The sequence below is a fragment of the Haemaphysalis longicornis genome, unplaced genomic scaffold (genome assembly GCF_048455015.1).
Source record: "Haemaphysalis longicornis isolate Haplotype H1 unplaced genomic scaffold, Haemaphysalis longicornis Haplotype H1 scaffold_81, whole genome shotgun sequence".
Lineage (NCBI taxonomy): Eukaryota > Metazoa > Arthropoda > Arachnida > Ixodida > Ixodidae > Haemaphysalis > Haemaphysalis longicornis.
Window position 1 is genome coordinate 106,741 of NW_027526449.1, and position 23,322 is coordinate 130,062.

Genomic DNA, 23,322 nt, shown 5'->3' on the forward strand with positions numbered 1-23,322 from the left:
AGCAAATAACAGCTTTTATATAACTACATGCATCGAACTCCTCAGACTTAGAGAAAAATAACCACTGAATTCGACGGTTGATGCGAAAAGATGTAAAAACACGGGCGAGAAAAGTCCTCTGATGTTAACACGACTTCAAAAAAAGAACGAATGTAAAAGTTTTTTTCGTTTAAGCTCTGTTCATTCTTTTAACTTCTTTCATCCAGCTATAACAAGAAGGCAGTCAATTTGACATCTTTTGTCTCCAGATCCTTTCAGGAATTGTTCACTAAGCATCTGGTGGTCGTCTTTTTATTGACGTTGCCTTTCAGACACGTCCTTTTGTAGAAAAAGCCTGTTTATGGCCTGCCCGGGAGACAGTTGGAGGGGGGCTTTCGTTTAGGGAGCCAAAGAGCCAGAAGCTATGAAGAAACATCTGGAATTATTCGTGGCCCTTGTGGCCTTCGTAAGCTTCACAAAAGGTAGGCATCCAAACTTCTCAGAGTTAATTGGCTTGAGGTGAAAAATCCAATGAAGGTGACTGAAATTTAAACGTGTACATTAGTGTAACTAAATGTAATATATAGTTATATAGTTTGCATAATTGTCTTTCTTTTCTGCTGGGAGGTAAATAACTGGTACACCTACAGGAAAAAAAAAGGTAAAAAGAGCGGGCCTCATGATCCATTTCCTAAAAGAGATATTTATGATATCTTTCTTTCTAGCTGACGCCATAGTTTGTGGCAAGCACATCACAAATTTGGTAACCGCGGCTATGCAAAAAATATTACCTTCTAGAAGAGTAGCGCAAGTACCGTAAATATTTCTGCAGGAGTACCGCAAGGAAGCATCTCAGGACCCTTGCTATTTTGCATATACTATAATAATGATTTGGCCAATATTGGTAGCTCTGATAATATTATAATGTATGCGGATGACACGACCATGCTTCTTATTACGAAAAACTAAAGTGATGTGTTCCGCATGTCCAATGAACTGTTTGATAAACTGTCACGCTGGAGCGGAGTGAATTCATTGAAAATTATTGCAAACAAAACTAAAGCAGTCCTGTTTTGACCAAGAAATGGTACAGTTCACTGCCAGCACAGGCTAAAACTAGGTAATTCATAAATTGAAATTGTACCTATGGTGAAATGTCTTGGAGTAGTGTTTGAGCAACACAAGTCGTGGAGTGCTCATGTTGACCTCGTGTGATCAAAATTTTCTCGCATTACTGGTGTTCTTTCTAAACTTACGTTTTTTTTCGCCCAAAGGTGTGAAGCTTGTGCTATATCGGGCCATATTTTTATCGCATTTGCAGTATTGTAACTTGGTATGAGGAACAACAACTCAGGCGAATATTGCTAAACCTTTCAAAGTACAAAAAAACAGTTCGCATCGTCATGAACGCAGCATACGATAGTTATATAAGCTCCTTTTTTGAAGATATGAAGTTATTACCAGTGACCCATTTCTATAAATCCTTGCCACTCAAACGCTACCAAACCAATTTAAAGAGAAATAATAACGTACTATGCAGTGTTTCCAGACTTCAGCCTAAAATGTACCCGAGAAATATTCGCCGAGTTGACCGCTGGCACATACCGAAGAACCGACCAAATTACGGTGAACAAATGCTATGTTATCAGTAGCCATTTCTATTGAACAATGTACCATGTATATGAGACTGTTCCTGTATCATCCGTTTTATGTATGTGAATTTTATGATGCACCGTGCGTGTGAATTTCATGATGTGTTGAATGTGTAAATTTTATTAAATACCATGACTGCTAATCAACCAGGTGTTACATTATTGTAAATTTTATGTCTGTTCTGGTTGCATCTGCTTCGTATTGGGGCCGTGGACCCTGTCGAGCTCTTTCTGAGGCTTTTTGTTTACGGTCCCCAGCACTTTGTGTTGGAATAAACTGATTTGATTTTATTTGATTTGAAATTGCCTGTTTTTAGGAACGACTTGCAACCACAATACACAGGCGTAGTTCATTGATAGCGCTTTTAAATGTGTGCCTGACTTAGCAACGGGTGACTAAAAATACTGATCTCGGCACAGAACGCTTCCTATATATAGGCTTTGCGGAAACAAAGGCCCCATATTTCCAGACAGGGGGTAAATATGCCGGACAGAGGGTAGTTCGATGAGTGCTAAATAGATTTTGTGGCTATTACGAACACGATTCGGAATTAAGTTCTTGTGCCGTTTTTAACATCAAAATTTTGTGTAAAAAACAGTTCGCCGAGTTCGCCGTCATGCGAACAACCTGACCGAAATATTCGCTTCATGCCTGGTACCAAACATCTCTAAAGCTCACTCGTTAAAAGGTTCCCTGCGCTAAAACGTGCGGGAATATCGGGGTTGGTTTTGTACATGTGCCAAACTGAAACAAAACGGAAAATATTGTATGTATAAATTTCTCCTTACACTTCCATTAGCGCACATCGTATATTTTTGTGGGGAAGGCGGTAGAAAATGGGGCGCGGATTGCTTACTGCATGGAACGTTGAAACACTTTCATGGATATGCTGCGTGCACTTCAACTCTAATACAACTTTATTGTAATACTACGTTTAGACTTCGCGGTTCCTGGCAGATTACACACTGACATCTTTCTCCTAGGTGTTGCTTTTGTCCTAACCGCTATTCAAATTTCACCATCCTTAATACTCTGCCGGTAGTACTATCGGTTAGTGAGCGTAAGAACGTTTCAAAGAACAAAAATATGATGAAATATAAAGGCATGAATCATCTTTTATTGCCCCATAAAAAGACGTTGTTTATTGATTACTTGTATTTACTCGACACAGCTGAGAGTTCATATATTGCTTCAGAAACTCATACATGCAGTCACAAACGAAATGAATAAGCACTGAAAACGCCCTGTGAGAAGAAAATATGGAGTTCTGCGGCTAGCTTGGTGCATTTGTTTGTTTACGTGAATAAATATATATAAAAAACCACCAGTTGAAGATACTTCAAAATTGCAAACAAATTACACACGAAAAAACGTCACCATTTGGTCGTTTATGAGTACACTTACGATAGGTTCACTGGATTGGGTATTCACAGCTATCCGCAACAATATATCTTCCTGAAGTGCGATTCATGCGAAATGTAAATCTTCATTATAAATCGGAAACATATCACGCTTGCACAAAGTACTAACAGTGCTGAATATAGTATAGTTCAAGAACTTGTGACTGGATGACGGATGTCATTTGATAGCGAATTTGAGGAAAAGCGCGTCATAGGCGATATTCGGCAGTACTTTTAGCAAGAGTGATAGTGCGTTGAGAACACACGAGCCATAGTTTTATTGTATTTGTTGTAGCCAAAAAATTTACAAAACTACGATAACATTAACCATTATAAGATAGATGGTAGAACTCAAACTAATTTTTAAACTACTCATGCCCTCGAAAATGTGGGTCTAGTTCTTGCGAGTGGCGCTTTTTTCTGTCACGTAGCCAACCTTGGTGTTCCGGCAAGTGAGTATTCTAAATTATTCTATATTCCCAAATTCACAGAGCAACAAACGGGAAAGCGGGATATTCAAGCGCTGAGTCCGAACTAAGTAATTGCTGTGACTTCTGTCACTTAAACATGACAGTTATCATGACTCGAAAAGAAGTAGAAGGACATATGACAGGACCACAATGTAATAATATTGTCATAATAACAGGGCCACCATTCTCTACAAATTGTTGGGACAGGCAATTTTTTGGGCGCTAATGCGACAGAAGAGGGACTTTTCTTTTTCTGCTATTTGTAAGCATCAGTAGTAGATCTTGTACGTTCTTCGCTCTTGTTGTCCACTATTCTGGTGCAATCGAAGATAGGTGTGCACCTATAGCTTCTGCAATGTTTGCCGGGATGACCATTGATACATTTCTCCATGACGTAACTATCCTCTCTTAATCTCATTCACGCATTTCCACGTTTGTCATATATATTTTCGCTAGACAATAAAGGGACGCTATAAACAAGGTTTGAAGCCCATCGAATGAACCATCGTTGGTACCTGTTCCTACCGGCGGGAACAAGAGGTGTTTCTCTATTATCTTGAGTGGACAGCCAAAGGATGTTACAAGAGACGGAAAACAACAAAATCTTGCACACGTTAAGCAATCGTATTTAGATAACGCGACACTTTATCAACATATGGTAGCACTGCAATTCCTCCCTCTTTATGTTCTGTGGCTTTTTCTGCTATAGTCTTCGTCTTCTTAAGCACCCTTTTCGAACTGAATTTCCTGAGTTTCCGAACTCCCTCCCAAATTGTTTACTTCATGTCATTCGCATTCTGTCTGAGCCACAATTAATTCGTCCGCAGCTAAGCGTATTTTGCGGCTTTTACTTAGTGTTCCACAGCGAAAATCTCGCATATATTTACCAGGAACCCAACACAAGTGCTGTAGATTATGCAACTTCAGAATAAGTGAATGAGAATTTAATCTTGGCCAAACATCGCGTGCTTCTTCCGCCTACTAGAAGTGTGATTACGCGAAACGATGATGTGAGCGCTGTACAGGGAAGCTCTGTATTTGATTAAGGTGGTAATGCGCTTTGCTTTAATATGAAACCGTGTATTGACTCGGAAACCAAAATATCTCAGCACCGGGCATGGCAATTATGTGTCTCGATTCTGCGTGAAGTTTTTTTTGCACTACAGTGCAGACTTGCACTCGCCAATAGCCAAATTCGTGACTTAGTCTTGACGTGAAGGCTCGGCCATTGCTCTTGAATACATAATTTCAGGGGTAAATATTCTCATCTTCACTCTGGAAAACTTGATAAATGGGTAAACGTACATCGTTTTAACGCCGATACAGAAGCGGGAAGACTAAAGTGGAGGAACACTGGCAGGGCTGCGTGTCTGACTTGCGTCTGTTCGTGTCTGTCCTCACCTTGCGAAATTTTCGCGCTGCTGCCACTAAGTAGAGGATCCAAATGACCCACGGTATTACTTCCATATGAAATTTGGCTCTTATCTAAATAAGGAGACCCTACGTAGTTATATCATACCAAACAAATTTTGGGTTGGTTGTACTAGTCGGTTGCAATTAAAATAGGGAATCGCAGATTTTGTTGAATATAACTTTTAACAGACGTTAAATCTCGAAGTCTAGGGCTGAAGGGCATACTAGCTATTGGTAGCATACTACGAAATGAGAAACTGGGTAAGTGAACAAGTCAGGAATAAAGTACGACGTTTCAGGAGGGCTACGGCTCCCTTGTTCGCCATGAACGCAGTCACCGGAAGGCACCAATATTTGCAATCTTCTGTAGTTTTGTCAGAAATTTGGTTCAGCATGGGAGCCTGTGCCGTCATGCAGCCGAGGTGCGTCATATTCCTTACAAGACTACTAAAGGATAATTGTATCAATGCCTTCAAGTGACTGAATTTATTGTGAAGAAAAGCCGCAGCCTTGCCGAACGACAAATCTTATTTTTGTCTTCACGTCTATTTTGCCGGCGAAATGCCCATCTGGTTCACAGGAGTAATTTAAGAGAAAGTAAATGATTTCTGACAATATACTTATTTATGTGTATTTTTTATTAAATCTGGAATTCACCGTTTTTGCTTCAAAAAGTGGTTGCCAATTTTGCATTTCCTGTTTGTTGCAGGAAACGGCTTTGGAAGATTTTATCAACCACAACAGCAACAACAACAAATGCTACCTTATCCAGGCCTACAGCAACAACCACAACAGATACCACAACAAATACCACAACAGCCACCCCCCCAAATGGTACAACCACCATCACAAGGACTAACTCAACCACAACTACAACAACAGCAACAGCAGCTGCAGCAACAGCAACAACTACAACTACAGCAGCAACAGCTACCACAACAACCCCAACAACAAATACCACAGCAACAACAGGTGCAGCAACAACAAATGCAGCAGCAACAGCAACAACTACAACTACAGCAGCAACAGCTACCACAACCCCAACAACAAATACCACAGCAAATACTACCACAACAAATACTACAGCAGCAGCAACAACCGCTACAACCACAACCACAACCCAGTTTCGCCGCTCAGGGATTTCAAACACAGCCATCCAGAAGTCGTGGAGGAGTTTCGGGCGATGCTTTTATAGGAGGACTGCGAGGAGGGGTTGGCTCAGTGCAAGGAGCCGGTCTTGGAGTCCCGAGAGGAGGGAGTGAAGTGGCAAGCGCAGGTATTGCGAGAAAGTTTAGCTGAAGCGTCCCCAATGGGGGTCCTGGGGAAAGGTAAGAAGACGTTTTCAGCGCAAAATCTGGTGCAGGAAATGTCGGACAGCTTTCAAGCGGCGTGGAAACCGGAGCAATTGGAGGTGTTCCTGGCTCTGGCACCTTGGGTGGTGGCAACGGTGGTGCCCTTGGTAACCCGGCTGCAGGTCAGTAAAAATGTGACGGCGAAAATGCATCGAGCATCACACAGTTATTGATAAATAATTGAATGCTTCAGGGTTCCACTTTGCATGAAATGAGGTGATATTAGAATTTTGAACTGTAATGCTATACTGAAACCTAGAAAAGAATCCGGAGTGTAGAGCTCCGAAAGTTGTGCTTGTTTGTTAGTAATGACACTCTATTTGGTTGATTTATATGCATCTTGAGGCCGCCGAAGCTTCGAATAATAATTTAGAAAAAAAGTGAACAGTCCACAAATTTACGTTGCTTGCCTAGTTTATTGACGTGAGGCAGATTAAGATTATGAACGTTAGTAGCGTCCGCACTTTTCAACTTAGAGGGACAGCAAATTACGCCCCTCAAACGTAAGTTTAACACATCAATATTGTTTGCATAATTTGAATAGTTATGGCTACAACATTCTTGTTCCAACAGTGGGTTTGGAGCGTGACAATAAATTTGTAAATGCGAATGGTAACCTGGTCGTCCGTGAGAACGAATAGTACCAAAAAGGACACCGCTGTAAAGAGAAAAGTATAAAGGATGATTCATTCGGTTTCCTGAGAGATTTAAACATGTGTCCCTAAGGAAGGGGGCAAGTGCGCTAACACCTGGACTAACGCGGCACCCTGCAGAATGGAAAAGGAATTAGCCTGAATCATGCCCTACTACAGGTTAACGTGGCACCCCGTGAGTAGAACATGTCCTTGTGGAGTACAGCTTTGACTCTGGGGGAGCTGCCGCATATATGAACCTTTCCATAGATTATCTGCGCATGCGCTTGCAGCCTCCGTCGTAGCTTTTGATGGATCGCTCTCACCCAAGTCCCCGCGCCTCATGGGTGGCGTGGACACGCCGTGGTAAACTTAGAGATTTTCAGTGACATTTGGTGGTCACAGCCAAAGGGCTGACTGGACCACCAATCATTGGTACTTTGAAGCGTAATAATTTCCCAAATTGGACCGACAATAATTGGCTCTCCGAAGCGTAATAAACTTCGCAAACTTCGCACCAAAGGAGCAAACTTCGCGCAGGTAGTTAAGAGAGCGCATCCTGATGCGCATGCAAAGCAAGCATTTCTATCGCCTTGGTGCGTCCGGTGATTCGCAACGTTGGATGAGAGCATTGCCGGTTGTCGTAGTCAAAGAAGCCAGCATTGGCAATTTTCGTGTTTTCCACTGCGAGCACTCTTCTTGGCTTGGAAATGTGGATTGCTGCTAGCCAGCTTGTCGAAGTAATACTCGTGAAAAGCGAAGAAAAGAAAGGGAAGAGACGTAAGCACGACGCAGCAGTTAAGACGTTTCTGAGGATTGCTAGGCAGTTGCCTTCAAAGCGGGTAAGTAGATTTAGGTGCAGTTGCGCGCTGTTTATTCCTTCTCATCGCCGACACGCTCCCCCACCGCCAAGGTGCACAGGCAATCACTATAAAAACAAATTGGGAGCTGTTGGTGAGAACAGGTATTGCACCAATGTATATCGACAAAACCCGTGATCAGAAACACTGTCTCTACCAATGAGTGAGCCAGAGCACCGCGACGAAAGGGCTGCAGGTAAAAACCGGAAAAAAGAAGTTATGGAGCCGGCACCAGCATACGTGCCTTTTTGCCTCCATCCCGAGTTCGTCCACAGAGTTGAGGATACCTAGATACATAAAACTCAACGCAATTTTCTTCAAAATGTCAAGTTGGATTTCCTCAAATGACCAGACGTATGCCATCTCGACAGTGCCCGGCGATGGCATTATATTGTTGAACGTGGAAGCTGTAGATACCTAGAATACGAGGTTCATATCATGAGCAGCTGGCCGGTGCGAATGTTCCTGGTGATATACAAGAGCTCCAGTAGCCCGTTTTTCACCGTGCTCACAAAAAGAAAGACAGGTATCCCTCCGAGTGACTTTGCAGATTTCTGCTTCGATCGCACTCTCGTAGTTTGTGGGAGATACAATGTTGGAAATCTTGACGAGGGTTCCTTCCCGGGTTAACTTCAGCAGTATTCATTTTACGGCACTATGCCCTCATTTTTTGAAGTCCAGGTTGTGCATAAACGTTAGGATAACCCCAAAGTAGCGTACTGTGTAATCGCTCATCAGTATAGGGGCTGTCACCTGTCGCGGATGATGCGCTTCTGCCTAGTCACGGAAAGCACTAGACACCATAGGAAGAGGCCAGCCACCATCATTTTTTCAGCGTAATTTTTCCCGCTTGCTCAGGCTTGCTGCAGCAGAATTCTTCGATCGCTGGGGCCTTCTCTGCACCATCCTCCGCGTAACCCCTAAGACTTGCTAATGGAGCCTTTCTGATGGTCCGTGAGCACCACATTCTGGCCGTAGTCAGCATTAGGGCGATTCATTTTACTTCATCCTCCGCCATTCGTGCCTCCTATTTTTTAAAATAGCTAGAACGCGAAGAGAAAAAACGACACAAAAATGACGGGACGAGCACTGTTTCTGTTCCCGCTGTAGCAAATTTAAAATAACTACAAACTCGACAGGCAGTACAGCTTTCCAACTGGTCCGCTGTAGCCGTCGGTATTATAGAGAAATTTCACTGCTGGGCCGCCTTGTTTTACTGACAAGCTCAGGCTTGTTTTCCCCTTGGCAGGCACGCACGCAGCCGGAGCAGGGGAGCATGGCAGGCAGGTGGGCACAGGTGAATACCCATTATCGTTGAGTGCTCCACTCATCGTGGTCGTGAGCTGTGCCACCGTGCCTCCATAACAACAAATGTGGCGGTGGATATGGAGCCTTCAAGGAGCCTCCCAAATGTCCATCAGGCTGCCCTGTTACCGTTCACGAGTCCGCCACCACCGGGTTTGTTTGGAGGCTCGCGGGATCCTAAAGCCAGTTTGATGCTTGGAATTATGGCGGAGAATGCTGAGAGCGCCGACGCCAGTGGACGTTTCAGCGGGCCTGCGTCTTTCAGGTTGCAAAAAAAAAACTGCTAGTGGCATCCATCGGCTCATGCGACCGCCACACAAGAGCCATAGTGACATCCGGGCTGTCGGGGCACAATATTCTGCGCCAGTCCGAGTAACATGCGCCATCGTAGGTAGTGGTGGCGTTGCCCTTAAAGAGACCGCTGGCCTGGTCCTCCGTGAGGACGTCGGGAGCACCGAGGCACGCCCAGTACTTTCTCGATGAGATATGTAGCTCAACTCAGGAGTTCCTCCGGACTATAAAACTCCTCTGTAGTTGTGAAGACGTAAGCCACAGATGTCGTACTCACACGCAGCTTGCACTTCCACAACCTCATCAGCTTCTGCTGTCGTCTTACTATAACCGGATAACGCAGCCCTGTTTCTGTGCCTTATAATGGTAAAGTCACTGCTTGGTCCTCCGGTATCCCCCGCAGTTTTATAGAAATTAACCACGGAGGGTCAGGCGACGTAGACGGGCGTGCGTGTCCTGATAACCTTGGGGCCAAGTTCATACGCGGCAATCAAGTCAGTACCCAATTAGTCCAAGTCGATGTCCTCTTTGATGCTATTGTCACGGCTCATCGTGTATTTTTGCTTGCTGCTGACGGCGCACAGGTGCGTGCGTAGCCCGACGGTCGGCGTGTTTGGATCATTCAATAGTGACTGGGATTTAGCTAGGCCCCTTGTGATAGCATCTCTCATATTCACGGCAGCGAAGAAGCTTTTGCATGGAAAATTGTCCGGCCAATAAAGGCGACCGCGTGACCTCATCCCGAGCTCAGGTGGCAGGCAGTGGTCGAGGACAAAGCCCTTTGAGTCACGTGGATTTAAATGAATCCAGGGCCATGCATGCCTCAATGCTCGTGGCCTCCAGTCAGGCCTTCTCATGCCTTTGGGCTGCAGGCTAACAGGGCACAAGATGTCGCATAGGGGGCGTGAATGTCATAGAGCAAGTCGCCCGATCACTGGGTGGTTGACGAGACAACTGCCCACAAGGCGGGCTACGCTCATGCCCCCGCGTGACGGTGCAAACCGCTTGTTGTATTTCAGTTTCCTCAACATTACCTATAGTTATAAAGCCGGTGGTTAGCAGCAGGACCTGCCGCTGTGGCTCAGTGGCTGAGGCGTTGTGCTGCTACACGAGAACGCTGGTTCGATTTTCGTCCACTGCGGCCGCTTTTCTAATGGGGGCGAAAAGCAAAAACGCCCGTGTGAACGAGATTTTGGCCCATGTAAAGATCCCGACATCGTCAAAATTAATCCGGAGCCCTCCACTACGGCGCGCCTCATCGCCTGCTTTGCGTCGGCGCGTTAAAACCTACAATTAATCAAATCAAGTGGTAAGCAGTAGTTATGTAACCAACAGAGCCGTGGTTGCTAAAGATTTCTTAGATTTCTCACCTGCAACGTTAACCGCACGCCCTCAGTCGAAGGACTGCAACTTAAACATGCAAGTGGAATCCTTTCAACCCCTTCGTAGCATAAAAATGGCCTGCAAAGGAAAGCAAAAAGTTCAGTTTTATAGAATAACTCTTTGTAATGACCTCAACCAAATTAAAGTGCGTAGCGTTCTGTCCTAAGCAATAAATAAAAATAGCATTAAACCATTATTTTTGCGCTGTCGAACACCAGTAATGTCAAATTTGGGGACAAAACGGAATGATTACCTTGTTAACCGTATATCGAGGGTCAAGTAATGCTAGAACGCGAACTGGAGGCACCACTGAAATTGCAAGATCATGTTTGTCGGTGGTGGGGTTGGTCAGTGGCCGCAAGTTCTACAAACAAGTCCCCGTTATGGCATGAAGGGTGCGCAAGGAAGTCGACTTGTGTCGGCTCTGGTTTCACGCAATCTTCAGTAGTTTTCGAAAGCTTGCGCAATATTTCTGATTTGGATAAGGTAGCTCTACACGGGAACCAATTTTATTTTCATATTCTTTTTGTCTCCCTCCCGGCGAAGTTGCGAGTATCAGTGACGGCATGAAGTCGCGGAAACATTACATCTCAGCACCCCTGGAGGCTAGTGGCTGCGAAAGCATTGTAGTCGTATTTAAGAGCACGCCTTTTAATTAGTCATCATGCTTTGTATTAGTGTCTTCCTTCCTCTCGAATATTATGAGTAGGCCACATACCCTTGTTTGCATTTCCAAAAATATTACTCTAAACGGAAGGGAGATGCTGTTCCCGTGTGGGCTCAAGCCCGCCACTTTCTCAAGCCACCCAGCGGAACATACTGGTGTGCTTCATACATTAATTTTGTTCCTTTGAGCAACCTATAAAGTACTTCCGCAGGTCATCCTCAGTAACCAGGAAGTGGAATCACAGTTTATGGTGCGAAAGACATGGGTTCGATTCCCAGCAGCTCCAAAAAATTTGCTACACCCGTGATTTTTTTACTATAAAACGTTCTTTTCGGTCAATTCTTAACCTTTTTGTAAGTGAGCAGTCTACGTGATTTGGTCTCGTTTAAATGCTCTTAAGAGCGGGGCGCGGCACATCAACAAGAACAACAGCGCTAGTTTTTTGTACAAATCAGCACCTAAATGTTCATCCTTGCAAAATCTAACTTTAGTCAGCTACCATAACCGAGCTGTGTTTAGTAGGCGATTCCTGGTTGTTTTGAATTCTGAAGTCCCCTGGTTCAAATTCGTGCCTAGCCGAAATGTGTCGAATTTTTATAACTCAACATCTAGCATTTGTTAGCAAGAGCTTTCATGAGAAATTTTGTGTAAGTGCGAGCGTATACCTTATATGTTTTTTTCACTGTTTGAGTCGTTGACCATTTTACGTGGAGGCTGCGTTCCTTGGACGCGGGGGTTTAAACCCACTCAGTTGGCGTGAGCTTTCGTGTTCAATGTGGCAATATTGTGGTGATAACGAAAATAGGGTGCCAACTTGGATCCGCAAATACCTAGCGCGGAGAGTGAAGTAACAAAACAGAGAAAGTTAGAGGGCCCTGTAATTGGGATTAAACAAAACAAGATGTTCAAGTTAAATGTAGCATAATCATGCACATATATTAAATCATAGCTTTCTTGTCGGATGACGCTGTTGATAGTTTTTACAGAACTGTAGATTAGGATTTCAGTAATGGAAGCACCCAGTGTGCCAAAATTACAGGCGGGTACGGCGAAGAATAAGGAACGAACGGGTAGGGGAACGAACATGCCGTTGTAACAGGAACAGGTGGTCATTCTGCCGACGGGCTCACTGGTAGATTTGTCACCGCGTCAAATGATTGCACCAGTAGCCTAAAAATACCACTAGCTAACACTAACACGAGCTAACTCTAGCGTAAAAGTCAACACTATGTTTTATTTCTTATAGTAATATAGCTTTCCGTTATTCTCTTGAATGACCTAATATTTGTTTAGGTCACATCAAACTTTAGTATATTACACAGAGAAGAATGAAAAAGTTTGAGGGGTGGTTTTTGGAGCAAATATGCCTTCTGGCAAGACGAATGTTCAACAGGAAGTAAAATATAACAATGTTTGATAAATAACACTTGTTGTACCGGTTAGCACACTGAGGCGATTTCCCTGCATTCTACGCAACAGATGACATAGCAACCAATGTGAAACGCCGTATGCACCGTGATAATTAGCGCATAGAATGTTTGCCGCCTCATTATAAGGCGAGGAAACAGTGCTAAAACGCTAAAAGACGTAGAATAACATTGACTGCGTGCGCTCAGCTGTTTTAGTATACGCCTTGTTTTTGGCATAGCATATTTATAAGGTACGCAGAAAGAAGCTGAGAGAGAGAAAGCCACGCCTGAAGATTGGATAGATAAGCTGTGCCATTTTTTCTTCACATTCAGAACAGTTTTTTTTGTGTGCGCCTTTTTTTCTGAAATGGTGCTGCAATTAAAAAAAGATAAGTGTGTGTCTTCCAATTGATGTTCCAATATCAACAATATATTTCGCGAATCACATATTAAAAATGCATCTAATGTACACATTTTGTTGTAATGTAGGTTTTAGAATGCTTTGTTGTCCCTCGCAGGGCATTCAGAGGTTAGTGACAGCTTTTTGCTCCCCTCTCTGAGCTACTGTGTGGCCTAATTAAACTTGTAAAACAGGTATAAGCATTTTCTGTTCTGTGCATCAACGTATATTCTTCTGATATGGGATGAAGCTGTTTGACCATGTTCATTCAGTATTGACAATTGCCACGAAAAAATGTAGTAACTGTGCGAGCTTTGTAGACGTCCTAATTAACTGCTTTTTAAAGTGTAGTGTTCCGGATCTCACTGACGGAGTTCGTTACGTCTAAAACATACTGCAGGAAAGCCACCTTTTTTGACGATGATGATAACCGTGGTTGAAGTGAAAAAAAAATGCTTCCCATGGTCAGAATTGAACCTGAGCCCGTCACGTTATAAAGCCGATGTCTATCCGATACAGCATTCTGACAGGCTCGGAGCAGTTTGGATTTGGAGAGGGGTTCGTGGACGTGCAAAATTAGAAAAATCATGTACCCTTCTGTGTAACGACGTCGATGGTTCGACGCGAAGATTTCTTCGCGCGATATCAAATGTCGAAGGAACAAGGGGAAACCGCGTCAATCAACAGATCAACCTCTGTGCGAGCCCAAGTTGAAACTCAATGAACCAATGTGCAAATCACCTGAGAGTCAAAGTTCAAACTCAGACGACCACCAAGGAAACCTTCACAAGGAAGCTTCGGGTTCAAAAACCGTCCTTGTTAGGCACAGTGAAGCAATATTTTGTATTTATCTGACACAGAAAAAATTTTGCAATGTATGATTGTTTTCTAGTATTTAGAGTGGGATGCGTTGCAACATCATTGACGTGTTATTTTAAGGGCGCAAAATTACTGAACGCGGAAATTTCGACATGAACAGGATAATTTTAGGCGAAAAAAGGCTTTAGCGATTTGTTGTTTTATAATTCTTCTAACGCAGATATTATTGAATAAAAAGCTGTATATTAACATAACGTATAAAGAAATAGCTCATGAAGGCTTTCTGTTTCCTGTTTCTTTGCAGCAAACGGCATATATGGACCACCACCAGCGGGACCACAATTACAACAGCAACAGCCACAAGACCAACAACCAATGATACAACAAGAGCAATTGCAACAACAACAGCAGCAGCAACAACTGCTACAACAACAACAACAACAACAACAATTACAACAACAGCAGCAGCAACAACAACAAGACCAAATACTACGACAACAGCAACTACAACAGCAACAACAGCAGCAACAGCTACAGCAGCAGCAACTACAACAGCAGCAGCTACAACAACAGCAACAACTACAACAACAACAGCAACTACAACAGCAGCAGCAGCCACCACAGCAACAACCACAACCGCAGAGTTCAGGAAGTCAAAGCTATCAAACTGGACCTGGCGGAATGTCCGGAACAGGTTCGAGCAATGGTTTTGGTGGAAACCTCAGTCCCAGCTTAGGGTCAAGTTTTCGTGGAAGCTCGAGGGAAGGGATGAGCAGCGCAGGTTTTGGAGGGAGATCACCAGAAGGATTTGGCACACAAGCTGGTCGCGCTAGCATGGGAGGCGTTTCGGCAGGGACCTCTGGTGCCGCAATTGGCGTTGGGGCACCAGGACTTCCTGGAGGTAGTTCTGTCCCTGGCTCTGTGCTTGGTGGCAGCGGTGATTTTACTTCAGGTGAGAAAGATTTTTCGTTGTAAATTCATCGAATGCCACTCAATTGTGTAATAGTTTTCAGAGGCATTAAGCGCCTGCCCGAATCAAATGCTTTGCGGGCGCCATTCAATTAAAGCTTGACAACTTAAACCTACTATTTTAGCCTAATTCTAATGCACCAAAAATTGCGTTTTCTGAATCACGCGCTTTAGTATCATCTTTTGTTTCTTTAATATAGGTAAAGGTAATGATTTGTGGCACTGTCACTCACTTCGGCATATAGATTTTCCCCAGTGATATAGTTTACGGTTAGCTTTATTCTCCGAAAGCATGAACGATTGCCAAATGCACTTTATTTGCTTTATATACAAGAAAACGTCTGTGAAACGTTGGCACTTTAATTTGATTGAGAAGGGTAGCAGACGACAGCCTTTTTATTGTGAGAAAAGGCAAAATTTGATTGAAAGAAGTAAATATCTTGCCAGATCTAACATTGCAGTATGAAGACTCATTTTTGTGAGTGTCACTATACTACTAGATAGAGTGAGAGGAGTATATTATTCTTGTCAAACATGAGCCATCCTACATAGCTAAGCCTGAAGCCATGCGTGTTATCTTGTGATCAAGCGGGCGCAGAATAAAGGAGTAAACGAGAGGTGCTAAAACCTCTGGCTCTGCCGTAGAGTCCCAGCGTGGCCATGTTAAGCACAAGAACGCGTCTAAGCGACGGCAGTATTATTCCATTAGAGTACCCTCAGGAAACAAATGAAATGCCCTGATATGAGGCGAGGCTACACCCGAACGACGTATGAGGGCGTTAAAATGTCAAATTACGGAAATACTGCTAGCTACCGCGGTCGTTAGGGAACGAGAAATGTGGAGTGGGTGCATTCGGCATGACAAACATTTTGTGAACGACTTCTACTGTTTTAGCGGCGGGGTCGTGGACATTCACGTGAAATCATATTGGGCATAGAAGATGATGATAGCCCAATCTTAAATATTTGCGCGTAGTGTCCCTACCAGATCAAGCTGGTGACGCACACATGAGTATGTCGAATATAAATAAAGTAAGCACACAGTGCATTGATGTGATGAGAGGCTCAGACACAAGAACAAGGAAAATAAAATTAAGAAGAATGTTCTGTGGGAAACTGGAGTAGGTGATCGGAGCAGTCGGGTTTGTTATCGGAATAACTAAAATGAATTGATATACGCCTAGCATAAGAACGTTTGAAGGGAACTTCCAGCGCTTGCCTTCTTTAAGAAGAAAAATGTACGGTATATTGATGACTATCATATAAATACGTTGGCATCATAAAATTTTGGTGCTTTTGGACCTCCTAAAAATGGTTTGTGTTCGGCAGTGGTTTTCTGGCAGAAGAAAGTTTACAAACTACGATTTTGGTCGCAATGCCATTATGGTCAAAGATGAGATGGTTACACAGTGTTTTTATATTCTCCCGTCACAGTACACACCCAGTCGAATGTTTTCACTCCACATAGGTAGTTCCATCGGGCTACGTACTTAATGGCAGCACCTCTCACTTTTAATTTGCTTTAGGACATACTGGTCATGGAATGCATATCGCATAATAGTTGAGAAGTTTTGAGTGGTCGTATTATGCACGGTTGCGCCTGGACATGTTGCTGATAATAATCCACGTTACGCGTAAGGTATTTTTCTACTTAACGACCAAAATGTTGAAGAATTAGGAAAAAGAATTCCCATATTTTTTTTCAAATGACTAGCACTTAGGATCAAACAACAATAAGAGCTAGTTCATTATTTTAAATTCTTAACACTAAAACTAAGCGAGTGAAAATGTCTACTAGGTATTGAATGGTGTCACGAAATCGCGGGGAACGTCAGATGCCTTTATGTAGTTTTTAAAAAAATAGTTTTGTATAGTTATATGCTACTGCAGTTCAATTGCATTATTTCGAATTGGTTGGTTGCGGAGACATTCAGAGGGCTTTGTTTATTATTATAATCTTTACCACATTAAAATCAGCCAGTCCATTTCCATTTATGCTCCAAGGGTCTGTCGAAATGAAACGAAACAGCTATTTTCAAGTATACATACCTTTTCCTGCAGATGTTACGTGTGTATTAGAACTGTTTGCTTTGAAGTCGGCTTACACAAACTTGCATTTTTTGTTAACAGGAACAAGCGTATCGGGAATAAACTCACCACCACCTGTGCCATACCCACAACAGCAAATGCAGCAGCAGCAACAACAACAAGGACCCCAACAACAACTACAAAGACAACAAGCCCAGCAACAACTACAACAGCAGCAACAGCAACGGCAACAGCTACAGCAACAACAGTCGCTGCAACAACAGCGGCAACAACTGCAGCAACAACAGCAACTGCAACAACAGCGGCAACAACTACAACAGCAGCAGCAGCTGCAACAACAGCAGCAATTGCAACAACAGCTCCTGCTACAACAACAACAACAACGACAGCCGCAACAACCACAACAACCGAATTTAAACAATCAAGGGTATCCACCGATACATGGGGGAAGCCCTGGACAAGGTCCGGGCAGTGCCGTCAATGGAGGCTTCGGTGCAAACCCAGACCTGTCGTCAAGTTTACCGGGAGGCGTTAGCGGAGGAAATACAGGAGGAGCATTTCAAGGAGGTACTCCGGGAGGTCCTGTAATGGCAAGCTCAAGCGCTGGTATTGTAGGAGCTAGCAGAAACTTGCCTGCGGGGCCTAACGGTCAGCAGTCGAATGTTGGGGGAAGCGGCCTCAGTGGACGTGGTCCGGCCCGTGGCTCCTTTGGTGGTGGCAACAGCGGTGGCCCGAACCAAAGTTCAGGTAAGTAGAATTTTGCCATAAAAATTCATGCAGAGTACATATGCATATCACGGATATTAGGTATTTAGATAAAGCCATGCAACTCTAGATAGCGTTACAAAAATTTGCTTGGCTTTTAAGCAAACGTTCATAAAAAATGGGAATTTGCATGCGAATTTAAACATGCAGTCCTTCGAGTGTCCGCACGCCTAGAAAGTTCATGCTCAAATAATTTTCAGTTGCAACCTGAGCACTTACGCTTATCGCGGTGAGGTAGATACTGGGGCCTTCAAATGTTCCTTTTGTGCGTCATTCCACCTTGCTTGAACTTAAGTTGCTCAGAAAAATCCTTAGTTTTGAGTAGATATTCATCAGGAAGAGACTCGAAGCTTCGCAATATCGTTCTGAAATCCTTAATGATCCTCACCACCCTTTATTTTTGCGCTTTTTTTCACGTGGGCAAAAATAAAATGAGCGTCCTTACACCGCCCGCGTTTTATTAGGACTTAGATAGTCAGCAAGAAAGAGAAGTTAAACTCTGTGGGCAGGAGTGCTTTTTTAACCAATATAGACATTTTATAGCGATAACACTAAAGTACTAAAGGTAAGTTTTCAGGGTCAGTAAAACACTAAGAAGGGTGGCGGAAGGATGTTAACCGCATTGAAATATGAAATACCTTAAAAGGTTTCTTCACCTATGGAAAAAACTCAATTGTGTGTTTGAAATGTATTATGTAAATTGCTGTATATAAAAGTACCAACTATAAACTACGAAATCTCCGTCCTTTAGTTTGACGACGGTTAGAGCCGTTACGCTGCGAAAAACGTTCGGGACCTATAAACACTGAAGGCTAATGTAAACGAATATCCTGATTTTGATTTTTATGTAAACGAATATGCGTAAACAATCGTGTAGAGGCTGGAGCGCTGAATGGCCATTCATTCTTCCAGTATGCGTGAGGTATATTTTTGGTCGCGGTCATCCCCGCAACAATGTAACTGCTTCAATTATTTATGTTGTAAAATAACAAGACTCACACCTAGAAATTCCCAGACATGGGGGCCGGCCTTTTGTCAGGCTTCATGCGTGGCACTCGAATTGGTTATTTTTTGATACCGCAAAGAATGGAACCAAAAACAATACGTAAGATATTATAACCACCATGTTTTCTATTGTGTCAAATTCAATTTTTGGGTGGTGGCTAAATAAACAAACCACACCTTCCTATACAAGAGATGTGATGAAAAGGAAATATGTACTAAAGTCTTCCATTCGTCGCGACTGGTGTTCTCCAAAACGTATACGGCGTAAAAGTCGTCGGCCATGATTTCAGTCATTTCAGTTAGGGTGAATACATTAACATAACAAAGTTATTGGGGGGGAAATGTAATTGTGAATACTATGGCTATACAAGACCCTGAGCAAAGTTTAGGCGTTTTGTCTTACCCCATAAATCGTAAAAAAGTGATAGTAGGTAGAACGACGGTGCCTCATTTAATGGTAACTTTGGATTCTGATATAATTTAGAGCCCGATCTTTCCGTACTAGATGAAGGCTTATTGAGATTGGGGATACTCCATGAAAGCAAAAGATGCACGTGCGCAGCAAAAGAGCTATGTCGCCGTGTTTGGTATTTGTAAAAGGACTGAGTTCTTATGCTATAGTTCACATTATTCGCAGAAACAGTGCGTTTGATTCTTTAACATCAGCATGTGGTTCATAGCCACCGCCTAACGAGTGGCAGATAGCGTCAAAAACTGCAGTTTGTATAACGCAGTTTTGGTACCACATATGAGCTTTCGTTTGCGGAAGGTCTACGTTTAATGCTGCGTGCTGATGCTTTAGCGATAATAAACCCGGCTTTACTTCGCTTGATTAAAGCAAAGGAACTGTGAAACTTTACTGAACTTTTCTGAGGCTCTGCTATATGTCATTAAATGTATACGCTGGTACTCATAGACACAGGTATTCTACCTGCAGCTGTAGCTACCACCAATTAATCCCTCCAAATATGCGAGGGCTGAACTCATGGCTGCAAGATAGTTGAGATTTATAAAAAAAGTCGGTGATTAAATAAAAGATAGAGCCTAGTGTGCTAATATTATATAAACTGGGGTAGGCTACCACTGAAATTAAAACCTGCAATGGCCAACGCTGCAAATCGGCCTAGCGATGCAACCTATGTCGCGTATTTTGGTGTGTTTGTGAGATAAAGTCAGTTGTCTTCGGATTGCGGGACGTTGTAAAAATGAATGAGGGTAATGATATTTCTCTTATTGCTCTCCACATGACAACAATAAAGGAAGTATTAAGAGAAGGCTAGAACTCAAAATGATCAAAAAGATACGGGAGTCAATAATTTTAAAGCCTTAGAGAGAGGGTCGCCGCAGGAACAAAATTTAAAGGCACAAAACTGACAGTAATAAACAGCCTGTGCACAAACGTTTAGCAAACAGGTCTAGGTTGTTGACGATATCTATCACGAAGTCAATTCTGCCGTATATAAGGTAAACACTCAGTGTACGGAAGTGACGAGACGCGTTAAAGAAAGTGGAAGAGACGCGAGAAGGGCGAATTGACTGGGGAAAACTGGATTTAGGAGTATAAATCACCGAGTAGATACACGCTGTAGATTCCTGAACAGAGAATGGCATCACCCACACGCCTAGAGACCAGCCTCAATGGGCAGTTTAGGGGGGGGGGGGATTCCCTGAAGGAAACTCTGGCGCAGGTTTTGCTGGAGGCGTTGGCGGAGGCTTTAGCAGGCAACCCGGCGTTAGAAGCACTAGCCCTGGCATTACAGTAGGTTTGAGCAGTTCCTTTCTGCGCGAGCAATGGAGTTGTAGCTGAGAGTGCTGGTTTGAACAGCGCCATTCGAGGCGGTGCTGGCTGTGGCTACTAGGGTGTTAACGGTGACAACGGAGTTCTGGAAAGAACAAATTCTGGTTAGTAAACCTTCTGCTGAGGAATTGTGAAGACCGATGCCAAATTGAGCATAAATTTTTTCTGTGCGGCGTTTTGATCCTCAACCTAATATTTGTAGCACGATCGTATGCTCGGGAAAATAAAGACACCTTTCTGCTTCATATGACGGCAGTTAACGTTAGAAGAAGCTAGAGTTCTGATTCAGTGTATTTGTTGGGCAAAAAATTGCAGTTATATACTCAAAGCTTCGTAAATCTAGTATAGTGACCACCATCAGCCGACGTGCTTCTATTTGCGTGTTATATTCTCCGGTGACTAAAATGACATGCGGACCTTAGCACTACCGGTCCTTCATTTGCACAGAGAATGACAACCGAGCAATGCGATATAATGGCTTTTTACATCTTATGCAATATACATCTTGTAAAAGACGGGTAGGTTGTAGCAATAACACAGAACAGTACCAGACTCTACCTCGTAAGCCTAAAAAATACACAGGATTGCCTCGATCGCACGAAGCATTAGGTAAATTAAAATACCGCTGATACTGTTGTACTTTAAGAGGTGGTTTGGCCCTTGTACTGTAAAATAGAATAGACTGATTGCCTTACCAGAAAATATCATCTATAAATGATGTAACTCTTGCAGCTTGTTGTGGAGGTCAGGTTTATAGTACGGTTCACTCTTATAGGGAATACGCTAGCGCGTGGCTTGCGGTCCCTGGAGCGCTAGCTGCCGTCAAGATTTGTAACCACGGCGTATGCGCTAATGCGCTCGTAAGAACGGCAAGTGGCCCGTGTCATAGAGATTCTAACAATAAACACTAGAGAGGAATCTGGCGCTAGCGTCTATGCGGCTTACATCAAGGCCGTCGGTGTTATCATGGACCGCCATTAAATCGTGTGCTCGCCTAAGTTTTATTATTGGCTTGTACTGAAATGTTTTAATGACATCAAAATTAAACAAAATTTCGCACAAATGCGAAAAATAGTGGGCAATTATGTAAGTGAAAATTAAAACCGGCTGTTTTAAAACTGTGAAAATATGCTTTACTAGGAAGTAAAGCATATTTTTGCCGGGACGTTTGTGCCTGCTATTTTGCAGGCAAAGGTGGCAGTTACGAACAATGTAATATTTCCGGAGGAAACTCATTGGAGACTCTTATTTTATTACCATTAATCTTATTTATATAATCAGTTGTTTGAAGAGTTCAGAAGGTTTTTTGAGCGTGCCTATGAAAACGTCACCTTCGTAGTGAACCGGTGCACCAACCGTCAGATACAGTTTAACAAGAAAAAAAACGTGGCGTTAAACAGTATTGCACGATGACAAGAAAGGATGGATTCAGTCGCCCGTATCTGTCGTATCTTGTCTTCGTCGAAGTACCTTTTGTTTATTTTTTTCGTCGGCTACAAATTTTGCGGCGGCAAATTACCCACTCAGTCACACGTCCTTCGAATGGGGTATGACCAACGTCAGGTGCGATCACTCACTGCCTTCTGTTTCACCGCACATGGCTACCACAAACTCAGAATTATTTCGGCTTCCTCGTAGCTCGTAGACGTGTAATGCATAGTGAAGAAAGCCAATCCCCCAAACCCCTTAAGAATCCATTGTCATGCCAAGCCCAAGCCAAAAAGGGGGGTCTTCCCATAAACCCTCACGACGACATGAATTACCAGACACAGTTTCCTCTCTAGTATACTTACTAAGAAGCTCTATGGCCCACGAATTTCCTGGACGTGATTTGTCTGGCTACCAAACTGCCTGGAGTAAATCGTGGGTTTCTCGCTGCAGCCGCTCAATTGTTTTAAAATTCGGATCTATTCTCATTGGAACAAAGTCCGCACAAGATCCGTTCTTCGGCTATGTTCGAGAAATGGAACAAAAAGTTTCAGGGAAATTATTCTGTTAACGCGTGCGCGCATTGAAGTAAGTGTTGAAAGACACATGAGAGCAACCGTAGAGGAGAAAATTTATTGCTTATATTTTGTCGAAAAATGGTATATGGGGGCCAAATCTTAAAAGAATACTTTGTAATGCAAAGTAATGCATTGGCAATCATTAATGCTCTGTAAAACGGAAGCAATGTCCACTTGTGTAAAAAAAAAAATCCGCAACAATCCACCATGCAAATGGGGTTGGAATGCAAAGGTGTAAATGGCACCCACAACGATTACCCATGCGACGTAACTTAAATTCACTGACGTGGTTCTACAAATAGTGATACCGGAGACAAGTGAAATGCACTTAACCACAGCCTTTATTACTTCAAAGAGATATTCTTTGCTAAGGTTAAATCAATGCATGATGCATGAACGGTGGTCGGGTGAGTTGTACTGGTATAGCACATGAGTGCAAAACTATTTTTTTTATAAAATTAGAGAAAGCTCAAATTTGCCGTTACCCGATGTTACTTTTCCGTCTCTGCCGGCGCCGACGGAGGCGACGAGATCAGCAGCAGAGACGGAGGACGAGCAGGAGGCGGTGGAGGGAAAATGCTTTTATTCGGATTTCTATGTGGTCCAGAGGGCGGTGCAGGAAAGTGGTTCCTAGAGTTCCTCTTTATAGCTCTCGCAGGGAGCTAAGAGTTGCGCGACCGGCCGCCATCTTGTTATC

The 23,322-nt window shown here is 43.3% G+C and overlaps 1 protein-coding gene across 3 annotated transcripts in view; it reads left to right on the plus strand.

Moving 5' to 3' along the window:
* Positions 1-295: 295 nt before the first annotated feature.
* Positions 296-23,322, plus strand: part of LOC144150949 (uncharacterized) — a 63,577-nt gene continuing 40,550 nt past the window's right edge. Inside the window, exons 1-5 of one of the 3 annotated variants that reach the window (XM_077682255.1) lie at positions 296-461; positions 5,625-6,191; positions 6,279-6,389; positions 14,338-14,985; positions 17,133-17,798. In XM_077682255.1, the coding sequence (XP_077538381.1) occupies positions 404-461; positions 5,625-6,191; positions 6,279-6,389; positions 14,338-14,985; positions 17,133-17,798 (2,050 nt within the window). In that variant the 5' untranslated portion in view covers positions 296-403. The remainder of the gene's footprint in view (positions 462-5,624; positions 6,192-6,278; positions 6,390-14,337; positions 14,986-17,132; positions 17,799-23,322) is intronic. The other 2 variants (XM_077682254.1, XM_077682253.1) reach the window with 2 other exon arrangements.